Below are 21,266 nucleotides of genomic sequence, written 5' to 3'. Positions count from 1 at the left end.
ACAAAAATACATTATTCTGCCATATTTTGCTGTGACCTTCATTCCCCCGAGAAAATATATTATCATTTTTGAAAGGTCTGAAAAAAAAAAAGTTACTTGTACCTAACCTAAGCAAGCTTTAGTTTTTGAAGAAAACACACACACACACACACACACACACACACACACACCGCTCGCTGGTGCAGTGGTAACGTTCTCGCTTGCCAACTGGTGGACGGGAGTTCGCGCCTCGCTCAGGTTGCGAAAAGTTTCACTAAGTGGGTGGTTACTGTCCCCCTTGAGCAAGGGGACGGGTGTGTGCGTGTGTGAAGGTCACAGCCTTGCCCTTAGATCGGACTATATGAGCTCTCAGCTCCCTTCCGGGAGGGCAAAAAGCTGACGATCACGACCATCAAGTGATCCTGACCGACCCGGTGAATTACACACACACACACACACACACACGAACTAAACTCATGTGACACCAAAATGAGTCTCCGTGATACTCCGAAAGATGACTGGGAGAAAAAGGTGGTAGGAGTTCAGGAGCTGGTAGGTGGAGAGTCATGGTCATGTTACTCATGTATGCCTGTCTGTGTGTTCGTCTGTCACTCGTACACACACACACACACACACACACACACACATCTATCTATTTATTTATTTATCAATCTATATACGTCTATCTATCTATCTATATCTATCTATCGAGAGACCTTTAGTTGTATACTGGGAAATTGGAAAATAATTACCGTTCCAAGGCTACGTGCAGTTACTAATTGATTTCATTGGTTTATGATGGTGGAGCTTCATTATTCTTGCTGTGATTTTTATGTTCTCCTCCTTTTCCTCCCCCTCCTCTTCCTCTTTCTCATCATCATCATCATCATAATCATCATCACCGTAGTTTTGATGTTCATGCGTATAGATAAGAACTGCGTAAGACTTTTAATTACACAAAACTTTCAACCCTAGTTTTTTATCATACTACAAATATGTGGTTTCAAATCAGATTGGCGTTTTCTTCAGTCCATTGATAGTTTCCTCAATGAATATGCATACTATTGGCTTATATGAAAATCTCCTGGAAATATTTAAGGAGAGGGACAAATAATAACTAATGCTATAATTGGCTTGTTTTCATCTGACACAATTAGGCCACTCTCACAACTCAAATACTAATTGCTGTGACATGGAATTTGATGACTTAGATATTAGGTGGGAATGAGTCTCCTTGATTATTAGACAAATTTACTTTCCAATCTGACTGCACCTAAGCCATCTAAGTTAGAACGGGGTTAGGGATCTTTGTCAGACGAGAATAATCGCACTATGATGGCATCTACTAAGAGCATTCATCGTAACTTACTGCTGATTTATTCATTTAACTCCATGACACACTTCAAATTCTATTCTTGCCACCTTCAGACGATTTCATTTATCTTGGGGAGAGAAAATAGGAAGTGAAGGGCGTATTCTAAGTAGCGTTGGTGGCTTGGAGCACCTTGTTAGCGATTTATTTTACATATTACACGAGCTTTCTCTTGTATGTTATTAAAATAGTTTTAATATCGACATAACTTGCGACAGCAGCATACAAAAAGATTCTGAGGTGCAATGTGCAGCATAAAATCGCCAAGGAAACCACGCAGAACACGAGACATAACTATATAGCAAATTATAATATGAGTAAGAGTCACCTGTTGCCGTGCACACCAAACACACCTTGCCATGCATTCTCAGGGGGTTCCCTAGTAGTTCTTGCTTACCAGTTAATGTAACACGATCATATTGCTGTCCATGATACCCATGCAGATTATGCCAGTGTTAGAAATTACTTATAGAACATGGAAGAGAAAATTAATGTGGCATGGAAAAATGAATTAAGGAAAATGTATCAAAAACCCTCCTAGCCCATGAGAATATGGGCCCTGAACCCTGTTGGCATGGCGCCCTGGCCAAACAGCAGTCCGTACAGTCAGGGGAGAAAAGCTCACATGATATTTCACTTCTGCTTTTCTACTGGCTAATATTCCAAAGCTAAGAGAGGCATTATGTTTCTTTGTTCGTAGAGGATTTCTTAAATATGATGCAACAGGTAAGTGACGGACAAGACCTCAGTGTGAAGCAAACACAGTGGAAAAAGAGAACTTTTGTTCTTGACTGTACCAAGATGGAAGTGAAAATTAACATCCCTTGTACATAAATGTACATCAAAATTTAGCTACATACTCGAATAGGTATCAAATCCCAACTTCTGTGTACAAATGTACACATGTAACCAAGTTGTTCACATAAAGTTACCTGATGGAGGATGTGGGATACTCTGGTTGGCAACATTGATCCGTTTCGTGACGTCGCAGGTGCTGCTCGGACACTTCCAGATCGGTTCAGCTGAGTCCGTCATTAACACGGTGCTCCATCGCATGTGTGTGTGTGGGTGACAGACAAGTCACCCATCCATTAATGAGATCATACCAGTCCTTGATATGTTGTGTTGGGAAAGATTTGTGGACGATGTGTTTCTGTGATGAACAAAATCAGCGAATGCGACAACCTGGGAGAAATCTAATCTATGCCGTACTGTGTCACAAGCTTGATAAACGAAATGATTAGGCGTCAAGAAGAGTGGACTAAATAAGCACTACTTCTAAATAACCAGCTACACCGCATACTAAATACTTCTATGGTAATATGCACGGTGAGTCGGTGACTCTTTCCAATGATAAAACGGCACGCACATACTTCATAATTCGGTGGCTGGCAGTGTAAGAAAGGATAAAACGCAAAAATGTAAACAAACTTCTATAGACAGTAGTACGTATTTATATCCGGGGGGGCAGAAGATGTTACTCATAGGTTATTGTGTTTGTGTGCGTAAACAGTAGGCCTGCAACCATGACCACGGCGCCGGCATACACACGCATAGTTGTGCACATCAGGAGAGATCGCAGTGAGCCCTACAAGCCCGCCAGATTCGATACCTGCCTCCTCGACTACTTCAGCATCAACGACGATTTCGGCCGTGTGGAGTGTCAACTTCAGGATAACATTGTTTATCTCCAGCCCCAAGCCACCCCACGTTTCCGCCACAGCAACAAGAGGGAGGTGAAAGCAGGAAAGTGGGAGACAGCGGAGGGCAGATGGTGGAGGGAGACAGGCAATGGGGAGGAAGCAGGGGAAGGAACGACGGAGGTTAATGGCTGGAAGGAGGCTGAAGATGGTGGGATGGAGACAGAAGACGCGACGCAGGAAAATGGCTGGAGAGAAACAGAAGGTAGGAGGGAGGCAGAGGACAAGAGAGAAGTTGGGAAAAGCAAAATGGAGGAGGATAATAAAGCGGAGACTTGCAGGTTTCAGGTAAGTTAACTAAGGGTCGTCATCTCGCAGGCTTAGAGAATATCAAGCACTAGCTTCTTAGCGACTTACTTTGCATATTACATTCCTTGTATGTTTTTTCATTTTAGATGTTGACACCATGAACACCACGCAAGAAACTGTCATATATATTATGTTACAGGGAATTTGTGTAACCAGTGAGTTAATGAAATCCCTAGGAAATTCATCAAATGAATTAATTTAGGATGGGTTAATTAAGGTTAGGTTAATTTAGGCTGCTCTTAGGTTAGGTTGGGTTAATCGAGGTTAAGTTTAGGTTAGGTTAGGCTAGGTTAGTTAGGTTGAGTAAGGTTAGGTTATTTTACATGAATGCTAAGTTATATTAGCGTTTACCTAAATTAACCTAACATAACCTAACTAACCAAGCCGAAAGTAACTTAAACTTAACCTAGATTGTCCTAGTCTAACCTAACCGCAGCCTAAATTAACCTAACTTTAATTAACCCATCCTAATTTACACTCAGACTCTGATCAGCTGATCAGGTCAGGTGCAGGTCAGGGGATGGGTCCATTATGATGTGGCAGGGGTAAACCAGCTTTGCTGTCGGCCCTACTGCGGATGTCGCTGTTTGCACTGCGCAGTTGACCCTCGTGCGGTGTGCTGCGGTGAGGATCTGTCCCTTCTCCCTTTGGGGCTAAGTTGCGAATGAATTTGTGTGTGTGGATGAGTAAATTGGGAGTGTGTTGTCCTGTCTCGGCTACCTCCCTTTCTCTGGGGGAAGCAGCCTAGGTAAACAGATAGAATTTATACTCATTTTACGAATTCCATTGGGATTTCATGAAATAACTGATTACACAAACTCCCCGTAAACTGGTAAGGTGTAACATGGAACCTTCTAAGTTTACAAAAATACATCCATAAGTTTGAAGTTATGATAAACCATTACTTTTCTTGAAAATAGTTTCTAAAGCTATACGTATTAGCCTTGGTTGACATCATTGCCCATACCCTTCTTAGCTGAATAAAACTGGCGACATTTACAACACAGTAAACATGAACAGAGAGCTATTGCAAGACAGTACTTTCCCCTCTTTCATGTTTTTCATGGGTTTCACCTTTGACCTTTTGCGCTCAGAAATTAATTACTTGTTCCTTTGATGGTCCTCAATCATTGTTCCAAAGAGGGTACAATTCCATCCAATGGTTTATCATGATGTTGCTGACAGACAGAAAGACAAACAAGCCGAGACAATAATATAACCGCCATGGTGGGAGTAATTCCATAGGATGTTGAGAGAGCCCAATGACACCACACCCGTGTCATGACCTTGACTGATGACCTTGACTTTGACTGATCTATACCAAATAGAAAAACTCCTTCCCATCCCCACACACAGCGTATGTGCCAAGCGTGATTGATCTGGTCGGACGTTCTTGAGATATTTTGTTAACACGTATACATACTGTACACTGATAATACAAAGATATACATGTGTACACAGATACATATACAGGAGCCGACACGATCACAAAAATTTAGTCTTAGGCGTCGTTATAACGACGTCATCGTACAGAAGTTAATAGGGACCAGCAGCAAAACTTTTGTTTAGTTGAACCTCGTCTCTAAAAAGAAATACCAACAGTTGCGTCACGTGATTAATACCTTAATCAGAGTATTCAGTTCCCTGAATAAATGTTTTCTGGATAATCCTGACCATGTTGTCATAAACATTCATAACTACTCATGGTAATTCAGGTGCAGTAGAGCCGATTTTGGCCTTTTAAGTTCAAGTAAAGGCCATTCAGATATAAATAGGTTAATTCAGGCCTTGTAGTGTTCATTCAGGTCCTTTACATCCACCTGGCTCATTAATATCAATACAGGTTCATTCAAGGGCCATTTAGCGCCAGTTACATCCAGTGTACGTCCAGTCGGTTACGTCGCATCCATTTTTGCCTGTTCGTCATCATGTCAGTTCTGGGTCCAGTAAGGGCTATTCTGGTCCAGTCGGCAGTTTTCAGATAATTTAAGTCCTTTCATGTTCATTCACGGCCGCCCAGGTCAGATTATGTTTGTTTAAGGTCATTCAGGTAGTTAGGTCCATACTACTTGGGCTTTCACATCCAGATGGGTACAAACAGATCAGTTGATGGTCAATAATATCCCTTCAGGTTAGCTTGGAGCATTTGTCATTCTAGTTAAGTTCCAGGTTCAGACTCGTGTAGATCAGTTTAGGACAATTTCATATAATTTTGGTTCTTTCAGATCACTTCACGTCCATCAGGTCGACTTAGGCCAATAAAGCTTGACTCAAGTCATAGTGGTGAAAGTGTCTGCCAAATCAGTTCTATCGGTGCAATGATTTTGGAGATATAGCCCACATCTTTCAGGTCCTTTCAGCTCCCAAAGCCTACCAGATCGAGTCTTGTCATTAAAGTTAGTTTCAGAATATGCCTACGAATGTCCATCCTAACGGTATAATGGTTTCTAAGATGTCGATTCAGATCTTTCAGCATTGAGTAGAAAAGTTATGTGGTGGATCATGATGGACGAAGTACACCCTGTGAATGTGGGTAACAAAGGTCGGTTGGTAGCTGAGGTAGTCATTGCTGTGTTATATCCATCAAGGTAGAAATGAATGGGAGTCGGATGGAGAGAAATGATCAGGACGGACTTACATGGTGGTGGGTGAGGCATGCCATGGAAGTACAGTAAATGCTGCGATGTGTTGTAGGTAGGCCAGCAAGGTACATGTAAGATGCAGGAGGGCAAGAACTGGGCTGGGTGGATGGATGGGAATGGATGAGGGTGGGTGGTATGAGCTAAGATCGTGTAAGTAGCACAGCAGGTGAAATGAGGAAATCTTCAAAAGATAAGCACAGTAAAGGAGGTAGCACTGTCGGTGGAAAGGTATAAGCTACAGTTTATTAAGTTCAGTGTGGGAAGGGTAGCAAAAAGCTTGGAGTGAGGGAAATTAATGGGCATCACGAGCTTGGCTTGTGGTGTGTGGTATGGCTTGGAGGGAAAAAAAAAAAACACCCTGTAAAGATAGGTGTTGTAGATGGCCAAATGAGTTTGGTAATAGTTTAATGCAGAGTTTTCCCCAAGCAGCCTAACAAAAAGAAGAACAAAGGAAATAGGTGGAAGAAAGTAAGCCATCACTGCTCTCATTTACAGTACCTATAGCGCCTTACGACACCGTTAATAACGACAGTACATTGTGGTCATGGTAAAGGGAATGATTGATCGGGTTAATTTATTTGCACAAAGTCACTTGGTGGTAGCATGCGTAAGATAAGCAAATGTGGCAGGAGAAGTGAAAGGGTTTAAAGGGAGAGACAGTGTCGTATGTCAATATACACGCTGTATGACAATTTCACACGTATTAGCACACTTTGGTATTTTGTTTTGGCTAACACCAGACAATTATATTCAGTAATGGGAAATTCCTACTAATAAAGTGGGTAAAAACAAATTTGATAAAAACGATTTTCCTGATCCATTCATTGGCAGTCACTCTTGGGTACACTCGTACGATTCTGGTTAGTGCCAGACAGTTTTATTCAGCTGTTGGAACCCCGTGAGAGTTAACGACTGGAAGAACCTAGGGATGTATTCTCGTCTGCTTAGTTTTTTTTTTTTTTTTTTAAGCACCCCTTGGGGGTAGGGGGGTTTCAAGAATACTCCCCCAGTATCCCTGCTTGTCGTACGAGGCGACTAAAAGGGTTGGTGGTGGGTTAGTGCCCCACCCCGTAAATAGAACTAACTAAAAAAGCGAACAAAGCGCCTCGGACCCGGACGGACCATACGTTGACGACTAAGGAACGGACAAAGGACATTCTTAGGGTGGGAACGTGGAATGTGAGAGGAGTGAATGATGAAGTGAAAGAGAGAGAGATTGTTCAGGTGCTTGAGGATGCAAAAGTGGATATATGTGGATTGACTGAAACTAAATGGAAAGGTGAAAGGGTGAGAGAATGGGAATATGGTTTTGGTATATGTGCGGGAGTCAATGAAAATGAGAGGGCAAGAGAGGGAGTATGTCTGATGATAAGCAAGAAGTGGAAGGAGGATATAAGAGAGTATGGAACAGTGGGTGCAAGGATTGTATGGGTGAGGATGAAAGTAGGTATACAAGCGTGGACGATTGTATGTGTGTATGCCCCGACAGAGGATCGAGTGGCAAGAGTGAAAGATGAGTTTTGGGCGAGTGTACAAGCGTGTATGGACAAGTTTGAGAGGAGCGAGAGAGTGCTGTTGATTGGAGACATGAATGGCAAAGTTGGGAATGTACGAGTGGATGAAGTGGTTGGTCAGTGGGGTGTGCCAGCTGATGTAGATGGGAATGGAAGTGCTCTGGTGGACATCTGTGCTTGTAAGGGGTTGGCAATAGCCAACACCTACTTTCGGCATAAGATGATCCACCGGTATACATGGAGAGTAATGAGGAGGACGGATGGTGAACTTGTTGAACGAAAGGCAATGATAGACTACGTGTGTGTGGAAGAGCGAATGAGAAGACAAGTGTTGGATGCAAGAGTGTGGAGAGGGTGGGGGAATGGAGTCTCGGACCATCACTTAGTGATGGCCAAGGTAGAGCTACAAAGAAAGTGGTTGAGGAGACGAAGGGGAAGACAGGAAGAAGCAACTCCTGTGAGAAGAGTGGAGAAATTGCAAGATAGTGAGAAAATGACAGAGTATAAGAGCATAGTGGAAGAAAGACTGGGAAGGTATGAGCTAGAGCAGATGGAAGGGGTGGAAGACGTATGTAATATATTCACGGAAGAGATAGGCGCAGCGTGTAAGGCGGTTTGTGGAATGAGGAGGAGATGCAAGGGTGTGCAAGGGACAGCATGGTGGAATGATGAGGTGAAACGAGCTGTGGAACAAAAGAAGAAGGCATATAGTGAATGGTTAGCGAGTAGAGGTAGGGGAGAAGATGAGAGAGAGAAGAGAGAGGTATATGTGAGCAGGAGAAGGGAGGTTAAGAGACTGGTGAAGGAGAGTAAAAAGAAAGTGGATGAAGAGTTTGGGAGGAATCTGAGTGTGAAATGGAGGGAGAGTAAGAAATTGTTTTGGAAGGAGGTAAAGAAAGTAAGGCAGTGTGAAAGAGGAAATAGTAGAGGAGTTAAAGATAGGAATAATAGACTGTTGGTGGAAAAGAGAGAGAAACTGAGGAGATGGAAAGAGCACTTTGAGGATTTGTTGAATGTGGAGAGTGAGAACAGTGCGAGTATAAGTGGTTGGGGAATGGCTGGGAGAAGAAGAGATGAGAGGAGGGAGGAAGAGATCAGTAGGGCGGAAGTAGTGGAAGCGATGAAGAATATTAAGTTGGGAAAGGCCCCAGGAATTGATGGAGTGTCTGGTGAAATGCTTAGGTATGGGGGTGAGATTGTTGTGGAGTGGATATGGAAGTTGTGTAGATTGGCTTGGGAAGAGGGAAGGGTTCCAGAAGACTGGAAATCAGGTATAAGTGTTCCTTTATACAAAGGAAAAGGAGAGAGAGAAGTATGTGGTAACCATAGGGGTATTTGCCTACTTAGTGTGACTGGTAAAATATATGGTAGAATACTCATTGACAGGGTTAGGCATATGACAGAGGAGCTAGTTGGAGAAGAACAAGGGGGATTTAGGAAGGGAAAAGGGTGTGTAGATCAGATATTTGTTCTAAGATGTTTAGTGGAGAAGTATCTAGAGAAGGGAAGGAAAGTGTATGCTGCCTTCATGGACTTGGAGAAAGCTTATGACAGAGTAGATAGGCAAGGTATGTGAAAGGTATTAAGAATATATGGAGTGGAGGGGAAATTGTTGAGTGCTGTGAAGAGTATGTACGAGGGAGCTAGGGCTACGGTGCGAATGGATGGTGAGCTGAGTGAGTTCTTTTATCTCAATGTGGGACTGAAACAGGGTTGTGTGATGTCTCCATGGCTGTTTAATATATACATGGATGGGGTTGTAAAGGAGGTGCAGGGTAGAGCAGTGGATGTGGGGGTGGCTCTAATGAATGAGGGTGAGATTTGGAAGCTTCCGGTGTTGCTGTTTGCTGATGATACAGTGCTGTTGAGTGAAGATGAATGGGAGTTGCAAGGTTTGGTGAATGAATTTGGGACAGTGTGTAGGAGGAGGAATCTGAAAGTTAATGTAAACAAAAGTAAAGTTATGGTGTTTGAGAGGAATGAAGTCACACAGTGTGCAGTGAGGTTGGATGGTGAGGATATGGAGAATGTGAGTGCATTCAAGTACTTGGGTAGTGTGATGAGTAAGGATGGAACTCTGGGGGATGAAGTGCGTGAAAGGGTAAAGCAGGGAAGGAAGGTTGTTGGTACACTGACAGCAGTGATGAGAAATAGGGAGGTGAGTATGGAAGTTAAGAAGTCACTGCATGATAGTATTGTGATCCCTACCTTGACGTATGGTAGCGAGGCATGGACCTTACAAGAGGGGAACAAGTCAAGAGTGAGAGCAGTGGAAATGAGTTACTTGAGAGGAGCATGTGGAGTGACGTGGAGGGACAGGTTGACGAATAAAGAAGTGAAGGAACGCTGTGGGGTGGATGTGGATGTGGTTGAGAAGATTAGGAGAAATATACTGAGGTGGTTTGGACATGTGGAGAGAATGGAGAATGAAAGACTGACTAAGAGGGTGTATGTGGGTGAGGTGGAAGGGGAGAGGGAGAGGTAGACCGAGGATGAGGTGGAGGGATGGAGTTGAGAGGTATATGAGGGAGGGGGGGGTGAGTTGGGGGGAGGGTAGTCAAATGGTGGGTGACAGAGCAACTTGGAGGCGTTTTGTCTGCGGCCACCCTTTGCGGGATTAGGGCGTCGGGCTATAGATAGATAGACCTTTTTCGTATCAGTTTACTTCTTCATGTGGTGCATTCATGTTCTTCTACGTTAATTCTTCAGACTATATCACAACCCTCCACAGGGCATAGCAGGTTATAATGAAGCGTCATAGACACGATATCATTTAGCAAGGGTGCTGGCAAGCCTTCTGTTCGCACAAGAATAGTCCCCTATCTCCACAAACAGCTCTCAGTAATTATCCCCCAACCCCCTCCACTTTTCCAGCACCCGCCTTTTTGCGTGGGACACAAGATCTCGGAGAAGGAGAAGGAGGCCCTCCCCCCTGAGATCGTAGAGCGAGGAGTGGACGTGGGTGTGTGTGTGCTGCTGGAGAGCTCTGATGGCCGGATATTGGTCACCCGACGCGCCCAGCATATGCGCACTTTCCCCGGGGTTTGGGTACCTCCGGGCGGCCACGTGGGTATGTTGTGTGTAAAGAATGGGAGAAATGGAGTCACAGGGGTCATTCATTTAGGGAAGGGGGTAGTGGAGTTTTATGAAGAAAGTGAGGAGAACATGGGAATGATCACCTATTAAGAATGTGTGAAGAGAACAGATAGTGACAAAGAAAGTGCAAACAATGACGGGAATGACTGAAGACATAGCACATCTGATGGAAAGACCAAGAATAGAAACGGATCGTGATTAGTATGAAGGTGAGTTTATTCAGGAGAGGCGAGTAACAAGGCATAACACTAATGCCTATCGACTGCACGAGGGTTGTTAATAGCAGCGAATCAGTACTAGCAAACTTAGCCCCAGATTTTTAGAAAACAACTTGAAGTAGTCGGACATGCAAATAGGTACAACATTGTTTTGTAACCAATAGGTCAGGGTGGAGAATAAAGATAATTTTGTTCTTAAGTAAATTGATAATTATATAATTATGATAACAATTATGTATTGTAAACTGCGAAATTAGTCTGTCTCTATTTATACCTGAAGGGACTCCAAGTCGGCTTGGTGCTGTAGCAGCCTCACATCACCAAACAATATCAGTATTTATTTATCCATCCGACATACGAGTATTCCTGTACAGAGAAAAATATACATCTGAGACAATGCAAGTAAACGAGGTCGTTTCTCCCTCTTTTTAGAGGGCATACTTTTAAAGCGTATAATAGAGAGCATGTCCATGTATGTATGTAGACAAATATGCTTGGGTAGGACACAATGCTTACTGAGAGTACGGTGCACAGGATTGTCTAATGATATGTTCGTAGTATAGTACGTAAAGAGAAACTGAGAGTAGCTTTAAGAAAGGTGGACTGTATACTCATAAAAAAAAAAAAAAAAAAAAAAAGTGGCAGGCGAGCATGATTAGGTACATATTAAACCAATGCCCTAGTAGAGTGACATCGACAAAACATTACTGGTATCGTATGCAATCATGTCTGAACCGCTTTCACTGATGTGTCACGCACCGCGTCACTTCAGTCACAAGTAGAGTTACCATAGGCTGATGGAGATGGATATGAACTGTTGGCAAATCTTCTGTTCAGCATCTGCCACATACTGTATATTAGATGAGTATGCTTTCCTTGATCGTTTTTCAACAGTTCTTGTGTACTTTTATCTCTGTTGAAACGTATCTCTAAGCCAGTGTCTATATACCATCCTCCATTCCGGCTGTTCCCTTTATCCTTTAGTGTCTTTCTCCATTTTATTTCCGATATTCTCTCTCTCTCTCTCTCTCTCTCTCTCTCTCTCACACACACACACACACACATACACACCATCATCATCATCATCATATTTCCCACTCCACTACCGTCCCTCCACGTGACAGAGGAGGGAGAGACCTTGGCCGCGGCTGGAATAAGAGAACTGCAGGAAGAGACGGGACTGGAAATAAGCAATCTCTTGAAGACGAGGAAGGATGAGGAAACAAGAACGAAAGCTGAGAAGGAAGGTTTGAGGATGAACGGATCTAAAGAAAAAAAGAAAACTAATATGGATGTTGATGACGAGACGTTGAAGGAGGAGGCAGAATGGTGGGGGGAGGAAAGAGATGAAGACACAGCTGAGGAGATAAACGGAGATGGGGAAATCTGGAAGCACGAGGAAACAGAAAAAATTCATGAGGCACACAGAGATACCAGTTCTATAAAGGAAGGAGAACGGACTTATCAACAGCTCGAATGCACAGATAACGATGTCAGAGGAATATATGACGACCATCAGCATCAGCAAAGGAAAGGCACAGCTACAGAGACTCAAGGTGAAGAGTTAGAGAAAAAATGCCGTATCCTTGGCCTGTGGGAGTCCTATTATCCTCCAGTTCTGTATCGTGGGCAGCCCAAGAGACACCACCTGGTCGTTTACCTGCATCTCAAAGTCCACCTTACCTCAGAAGACCTTCAGACATTCCTAAAGGTAATTCTTTTTGCTCACCGCTGGGTGATGACGTAGTTTTAATTTTACTCAGGTTGTAGATAATCGATTTATTATAAGCTGGGAAGGCCCTCTAGTCCTGAAGTCATTAGTAAAGGCTACAGTACCGGTACCTAACAATTCCATTTCGAAATGTATCCCCGAAACTGAATGAATTTTTCTAGAGGTAGCAAGATTAAAACCTAAAATACGTCATCATAGTAAAGAGGCTGAAGGTAGAAGAGAACATTTTCTTTTTAATTCTCTGTTGATTTTCATGTCATGGTATTAAAACGTCAATATTCATGGGCTAATGGAATATGGTGGCTTGGTATAACAGATCACAAAGTTATTACTGGATACATGACAGTACATCATTAAGATAATCTGCTTATAAAACTTTGCCAGAATAAAACTCAGTTTTGTTATTTCATCAAAACACAGCTTGACAGCAATGAGGTTGATGCGTGCGTGTGGCTAACACGAGAGCTGGCGGAGGTGGTGGTGTATGGAGGCCCCACCGCCAACAACAGGCCCACCTTCTCCCCACCGACCTCCACCCTACACGTTCCTATCACTCTGGTGGATGATCGAGGAGGTATGTTGTGTACAGTCAAAGACAAACGTCGTGTCGTGAAGTCTGGTGAATATATCTGCTGATACTGGTGCGGTCTGCTCTGTGTCGTACGAGCGGTTTTTAGCACTGACGAGTTGCCATTTGCTTAAAGTGTCCAGCCTGTGGATGCCACCATATTTTTTGTAACTAAACAAAACTAATCTACATATTAAGTCTTTCTGACTGCTGCATTTATTTAATATATATGAGGAGTTTCTCAACTTTTCTTTTTTTATTGCCTCGTCAGCAACTTTACAATTCGTTAGCAAAGTAAGTGTTCGGAAGTCAGGTCTCCATCTTTGTTCACTGTAAATTAGTTAATTAGTTGATAATTATGACATGGGACTGACATTATTTAACAATACTGTAAAACAAAATTGACTCTAGTATTCAACACATGAGAACAGAGTTACTACATTGATTTTTTTTTTTTTTTTTTTTTTTTTTTTGAGTGGCTGGCGAACTGAATCCCACACACGAGTTCGACCACATAAACCAGACAACCGAAGTCTACGCACAACCTTTCCGGTACTTCATTGTAGGTGGAGTTCCTTTCTCACGGCGTCAGGACCGATTGCAGGTGCCACTTCCATCGCTGTGATTATTTCTTGGTCCTGTAGCGGTGTGGTAACACGAGGACGACCTGACCGATGAAGGTTCTCCGTTGTACCTTCCTCCTGAATTTGCTTAATTCATTTTTCTATGGTCAAGCTTCAATCAATCAATCAATCATTTCCTGTGGCACCCTACGGGATGCATAGGGCCTCAATGAACTCTCCACCAATATTTGTCTCTTGCCATCTCCTTCAGGTCCCACCTGCTTCTCTTGTCATTGTCCTCAACCAGGTTTCCCTCGGCCTACCTCTGCCTCTTCTTCCTCTAGCAGTCCACTCTGGCACATCCTGTATTAAACTACCTTCTTGTCTATACAGCGAGACAGTCTCACATATTCATCAACTGGTTCCACTCTCGTAATATCCCTTACTCTTTCATTTGCTACTCTGTCTTGCCACTTAACCCCAAGAATCCTTCTCAGTATTTTATTCTCAAATCCTAATACTTTCTGATCTGTTGAAATTGTGCTGTACCATGACTCATGTCCATAAATTAAAATTGGTCTAACCATGGACTTGTAAATTTTTACTTTAGTATGTACCGAAAGCATATTAATATTCCAAACAGATTTCAACATTCCAACAGCTCGCCAAGCCTATCTAATCCTCTCCACAATTTCACTGTTTAATGATCCATGATACAATCTTTCCTAGATATTTAAAATTTTCTACATTCTTCACCACATTATTCCCAGTTACATAATCGACTTGGTTCTCCACGTTCATATTAATAATTTCAGTCTTTCCACAATTTATTACCAATCCCACTTTTTCTCCTTCCTCCACCAGACAATCAAGCACCCTTTGCATCTCGCAAATACTTCCGCAAATCAGTACAATATCATCAGCATAGTCCAAATCCATCAGCCTCTTATTTTCTTTCCAGTTAATTCCTGCACCTGTTCTCCTTACAACCTTTCTCATAACATAATCCATAACCAAAACAAACAGCAAAGGCTAAAGAACTCCTTGAATCACTCCTAACCTAGCCTCAAATGGATCACTCAGAGCCACCCACCATTACCTTACAAAAAGTCACTTCATGCAGGTTTCTAATAATATTTACAAACTTTTCTAGTATACCATAGAAGCTCATAATTTTCAACATAGCTGCACGTGAAACACTACCAAACGCCTTTTCAAAATCCACAAAACACATACTAAGTGGCATTTTCATCTCATTAGCTTGTTGCATTTGATGCATTACAATAAAAATCTGATCATTACAACCTCGACCCTTTCTAAATCCCGCTTGTTCTTCTCTTAAAATTTTATCAATTACTGGCTCTATTCTGTTCAACAAGATTTTGGAAAAGACTTTTGCAACTACAGGTGTCAAATCCAATGTCCACACACACTTAAATCTCCCTTTTGTGGTATTTTTGTGATCACTCCATTTTTCCACCCTTCTGAAATTCCACCATTATCCCAAGCCTCATTAAAAAGTTTCAAAAGCGCATTCATTATCATTTTCCACCTTAAGCATTTCAGAGAATATTCCATCATCTCCTAGGGCCTTAAAATTTTTAAATTCCTTTATAGATTTTGCTACCTCTTCCAGGGTTATGCTTATACCAAAATTATGTTTGAGTTGTCTGTACAGGATTCGCTTCCCGTAAATAATGGGAGTTCATGCCAGCTGTCATCTATCTAGCTAGCTTTATCTCCTATCTATCTATCTATCTATACGAGTATTATAATGATCCATTTTCAGTATGTTTGTTGGTCCGCCCATTTGTTACCGTAACACAGCAAAAATGGCGCAGTTTTTGTCAGAGCAAGGTACTGCTAAAATGCTCCAACTTGAAGAATGAAACAATTTCCAGTCCAATCGGGCAACCGGTTCCCGAGTTATGATTCATTTCCGGCCTTTTGACCTCAAGCGGCTTCGATGACCTTTAGGCCGATCACTTTCTTTGTGAGCATTGAAGTTCCCGTAATACAGCTTTTTCGACATCGAGCGGAATATTAAGCGAGTCTTCCTAATAGCTGGATGGATGTTACTTTCTCTCTCCATATCAAGGTATAGTAAATCTGCATGACGTTTTGTGTTAAGGTGTAAAATGAAATGTCCAGGTGGTCATCGCCTTACCATTAGCATTTCGTCTCTCATACAGGTTTATTGCTATTTAAAAGCTATTACACGTATATTTACATATTTGTGTTTTAAAGTTTTTCAGAAATAAATTTTTACGCTGTTCTAAAATTATTCACCTGAAGTACAAACGAAAAAAAAAAAAAAAAAAAAAAAAAAAATATAAACAAACACTACTGACTTTTTAAGAATTCAGAAGAAAATTATAATCGTTACTGTTCTCTGTAAAACCTGCACTGAGGTGTTCGGTGTATGCTGCAATGTGATGTTGTGTGTACTTCACAAGACTCGGGTAGATTACCCTAGCGCCCTAGCGAGGGGCCCCCTTGTTCGCGGGGCCCAATTGGCTTAAAGCCGGCCCTGACTGTTGATATAATACGCTATAATTCTAGGTGAGATCGTTGAGATCATTGCTTATAGTGATGGTGAAAAATGCGGCTAACATGAAAGTGCGGGCGAAAAGCATCTAAAAACAAAACAATCATGAAAAATAATACAAATGTTCAACAGTTCTCTCTCTAAGGTGGAGTTAAAAGACTTGGATGGTGTGAATATTCTGTGGCCTATATCACGGGGGATGGTGCTGGGCAGTTGCTACGATTTTATGCATTCATTTTCTTTATTACTGCCTTTTAATTCATATCAAATTTTAGGTGAGAGTTAAGAGCATGATGATAAGGAGGAAGATGATGACAATGACGATGGTGATGGCAATGACGACGATGATGATGGCGATCAGGATGGCGATGGTAATGATGACGATGGTGATGATGATGACACTATAGTTTTATGCACTAATCTGAATCCCCCCTTCCCTCATCCCCTACAGTACATAGCCCTGGCCTGCTCAACCCCCGGGCCCTCAGGAAGAAGATGCCGGATCCGGAGAAGGAAGTGGAACGCCTCTCCACCGGCACCAGGTGAGGCTAAGTTAGGGCAGGGAGAGGGGACAGGAGGTCAGGGAGAGGGGCTGCAAGTCAGGAAGAGAGGCTGGAGGTCAGGGGAGTGGCTGGAGGTCAGGGAGAGGAACTGGAGTAGCTTACGATAACATCTGATATTGAAAGTGAGTGTAATGTCTAAAAGGGAACACCATATGTGACACGTAATAAGAGAGTGGAATAGTAGACTACACAAGTAAAGAGAAGGAAGAGGAAGGAAGAATTTTCAGGAGAGTGAGAGGTGTGAGGACACGGTAGCTTGGAGGTGCTTCTGCCATGGCCATGTTTTGTCGAGGGGTGGCCGGGAGGAAGTACAGCGTCGCAGATGATGGTGGCGATGTTATTCTGTATCATCAGAGTCAGGGCGCATATATTCCGAGCAGGTCAAGATAGTAAGTTATGTAAAGTCAGAGAAAAATAGTTCTGAAGAAAACTATTAATAGGAGTTATTCAGTCAAGTTATAAAGCAGTTATTGTCAAAAATTTAAAATACTTCAGAATGACAGTTACTTTTTTGCAAAAATAGCAACAACAAAATAAATAAATAAATAAGAACAACAGTCTTATTATTGTCTTTGCCAGATGCCTTAGTCCCGTAAGGGGTGACTACAGACAAATCGCCTCCAAGTCACCCTGTCCTTTGCCATATGGCTGTCCTCCGTGCTACTCATCACCTCCTCTCATATACTTCTCCACTTCATCTCTTTATCTCATCCTTGGTCTTCACTTAATCCCTCATATTATAATCATCATCATCATCATTATTATTATTATGCTGTTGTTACTGTTGTTGCGTCTGCTGTTGTTATTAACATCATTATCACTTTGCTACAGGTGGGCTTTGAAATTATGGCTCCAGGACCTGTACATCAAGGAGAGACGACCTGGCGTGACCCGTGGTACGAAGGTCACGGGAGGCCAAGTTGGTGAAGGACAGCTCTGGAACAGTCAGGGAAGAGGTCGAGGCAGGGGAGGCATGGGGTATGGGAGTCATCATGGAAGGAGTGGCAAAGACAGGCGTGGCAAGGTGAGCGGTGGTCTGTTCGGGAGAGGCCACATGAAATACAAACCCAACTCCAACAGAATCTCTACCAGGAGCTAAACACGCCAAAAAAGGTCACAGAGATGGAAACACAGGTCGCGGGACTCAGAGGAGGTGGTGGCGATGTAAGGTCAAAGTGGAAAGGTGAGGCGGGGTCTGTTCGAGAGAGGTCATAGTGAGGTATAGGCCCCGTTCTAAGCAAGGCCTATATTCTAACAGTCTATACCCGGAGCTGAACACATCACGTCGGTCACTTTACTATGTTCTTCATACACCTAACTGTTTTCATAATTTTACCGTGTCATCTTCACATACATGTCCCTTTAACTGTAACAGGTCATCTCCAATACCTGACTGTTTATGTAATACAGTAGTTTTCAGTGTAAACACACCTGACACATAGTTCACCTGCATCACATTCTCCAAACTTCTATTTAGTGTCTTTAAACCATCCGATCCAAAGACGTCGCTTTTATTTCAGCTTTGCCACTATGGACCGTAGTAGTGGAAGGACTGGCGAAGGTTGTATCCTAGTTGCAGGAGTGAAAAGATTGACGAAGGCTGTATCCTAGTTGTAGTAGTGGAAGGACTGGTGATGGCTGTATCCTAGTTGTATTAGTGGAAGGAGTAGTCAAGGCTATATCCTAGCTGTAGTAGTGGAGGGATTGGTGAAGGCTGTATCCTAGTTGTAGTAGTGGAGGGATTGGTGAAGGCTGTATCCTAGTTGTAGCAGTGGAGGGAGTAGTGAAGGCTGTATCCTAGTTGTAGTAGTGGAGGGATTGGTGAAGGCTGTATCCTAGTTGTAGTAGTGGAGGGATTGGTGAAGGCTGTATCCTAGTTGTAGCAGTGGAGGGAGTAGTGAAGGCTGTATCCTAGTTGTAGTAGTGGAGGGAATAGTGAAGGCTGTATCCTAGTCTCCTAAAATTTAAAGTGTCTCTTGCCTGAATATAACTGTCTTCAGATATTAAAAATACAATAAAACAAATACACCGTCTTACCAAAAGGACTAAACCTTTTTTAAGTCGTCGCTAAACAGCTGGCTCAGTACCTGTAACCCTCTCCAGCCAGGTAAACACCATAAACCTGACTCCATACACAAACTTGTGGAAATGAGGCTTGAACATTTATTATTATTTTTTTAAGGACACAAGTCAGAGATGACAAGACTGGATATGAGTTACCTGAAAAGAACATGTGGACGTATTGTACATGGAGAGACAGACCGGCACATGAGGAGATTCGGGAGCGCTGTGGTTATGCGAATGTGCGAGAAAGTGTTAAGAGTATCTGGTCCGTGCGGCGAACGGAGTAAGAGACTAAGAGAGTGTACAAGTATATGAGTGAGGTAGAAGAAGTGGAGGAGAGAGTGGTAGCGGGACACCGAGGACGATGAAGAGGGAAGGACTGGGGAATAATATGTGTAGTGTGAGATGGAGAGAGGGAAACATTATGGCAGAGGAAAGAATGACGTATAGGCGAACTGTTTGTGGCCACCTCTTCCGGATTAAACCATGTGATTAAAAGAGACGGAAAACTTCCACATACCTGACTACCTGTGACAATCTCCATGTCATCTTCTCTCACCTGACTCATCTCCCAGTTATACGCACTGAACTACCTCTATGCCTGTATGCATCACCAGGTAGGGTAGATGTACAGTCAAACACACAAGTATCTTCCCAAAGTTCAACGAATACATAGGAGAAAAATCGAACCATCTGAAACACGCACTAGTAGACATAAAACTTTCACTGTATTTCGCCAGTTGTAAATATTCTTCAGATGGAACTTCCAATAGAGTTGTTTGTTTGCCTGTGCACCCCTGACTTAGTACCTGTTCTCACTCCAGATATCCAACTCAGGGTTTGTGGTTTACTCCTGGCTATGAATGCGTCATCTAAAGAACTTGGAGTAGTTAACACATCTCAATTAATAAATCAGTATACATCTGACTTAGTATTTGTTCTTACTCCAAGATCAGAACAAATCACTTAAATAGTTAATATACTGTTTTGGTTATGAAATCAGTGTACCTGTCTGCTTGTTATAATTATCTGTATACTTGTTTTTGACCATTTTATTAGTTATATGTAGACACTGTTAAATAATGTATACTGTATATGTATTCATAATTAAGCATATACAGGACAAAAAGAAAAAAAAACATATACCGTATGTAGATTCAGCTATACAATTATATAGTATGGTCTATTTTTAATCTACCGTACCTTATAACATACATACTTTCTATATCATACTGTACTTTAATATATACAGCCTTGTTATATATTACGAAAACTTACATAATACAATGTTATTAGGCTACGTAAATAATACATTATCTATAACTACAGAACCCGTATTTTACTGGTACCTTGAAAGACTGGATTATATTTACCAAGGCGACATCAACACTCAAGAATGCAGGAAGAGAAATTTTCATTCTGAAGGTACAGTCGGGGACAAAAGTTTGCCTAATATTTCACCTCTTCTCTTGTAAGTCTCACTTTCCTCTGCCAGTCAATATTCCTAAGCTGAGAGGGGCTTGGTATGCTCCTCTACCGACAGGGGATCTCTTTGATATGATTTGTCAGGGATGACTGTGACTGACATGACCTAAATGTGATGAAGACGTACAGGAATAGTTGGTGAGCCGTTGTCCTTAGCTGTACAGTCCCCTTTCTGCACTCAAAGATTTGTTTACACTTTTTTTTTTTCTCCCTCCCAAGGAGTCTGAGGGTTATGATGTCCGTGGCTGGACTTGTTAAAAAAAAAAAATTGTTAGCGACGCCACCACGGTATCGTAACTGACCGACAAATAAAGGTAAATTTACTGACACAACAGCGATGATAAAGTGCTGACATGATCTCTACACTAATGCGCATACACTACAGGACCTTGGTAAGGATGGCTTCACACTGCAATGAACTCCAACCAACCCGGCAGTGCGGCAATTTAGGAATCCGTAAAAATATAATAAAATGCCAAATAATCTGGTAATGGTCCTTCAAGAACTGTTATCGTTATTACTTGGGATAATTTATTTCAGCTTGTACAACGGAATGATTATACAGAATGTATGTGAACTGAAACGTATGATTCACATAACAAAAGATAGGCCTAGGAAGTGCCAGGTTATGAGGAAGTAAATTCAGCGCAATTGCCACTTTTAGTATACTTTGTTATCCTACCAGTGATGAGGTGCTCCTTAAAAACAGAAGTGAAATAAAATTTTCTGACTTCCATCCTACGACTACTATCACAACTACTACCTCTTCACTACTAAGTACTGCCATGTAGCCCATTATTGGTTCTGATAATATTAACAATCACTAAGGATAGAAATAAAGTACTCGCGTATATACAAGCATTCTAATGACGCGGCACGGAGTGGAGGAGAAATGTTAGCAGAGAAAGACTAA

At 42.2% G+C, this 21,266-nt stretch overlaps 1 protein-coding gene across 1 annotated transcript; it reads left to right on the top strand.

Moving 5' to 3' along the window:
- Positions 1–2,877: 2,877 nt before the first annotated feature.
- On the top strand, positions 2,878–16,787 carry LOC145414190 (m7GpppN-mRNA hydrolase NUDT17-like). Its single transcript, XM_080283765.1, has 7 exons — positions 2,878–3,087; positions 3,310–3,339; positions 10,391–10,586; positions 11,955–12,020; positions 12,387–12,541; positions 12,983–13,136; positions 16,693–16,787. Exons 1-7 carry the CDS (start codon positions 2,878–2,880, stop codon positions 16,785–16,787), a joined length of 906 nt encoding a protein of 301 aa, XP_080139891.1.
- The last annotated feature ends 4,479 nt before the right edge of the window (positions 16,788–21,266 follow it).

Source organism: Coenobita brevimanus, chromosome 98 (genome assembly GCF_032717465.1).
Source record: "Coenobita brevimanus isolate Jiangsu-jjx chromosome 98, ASM3271746v2, whole genome shotgun sequence".
In the NCBI taxonomy this organism is placed as follows: Eukaryota; Metazoa; Arthropoda; class Malacostraca; order Decapoda; family Coenobitidae; genus Coenobita; species Coenobita brevimanus.
The sequence above is the reverse complement of the archived record's forward strand: the minus strand, read 5'-3'. Positions and strand labels throughout refer to the sequence as shown.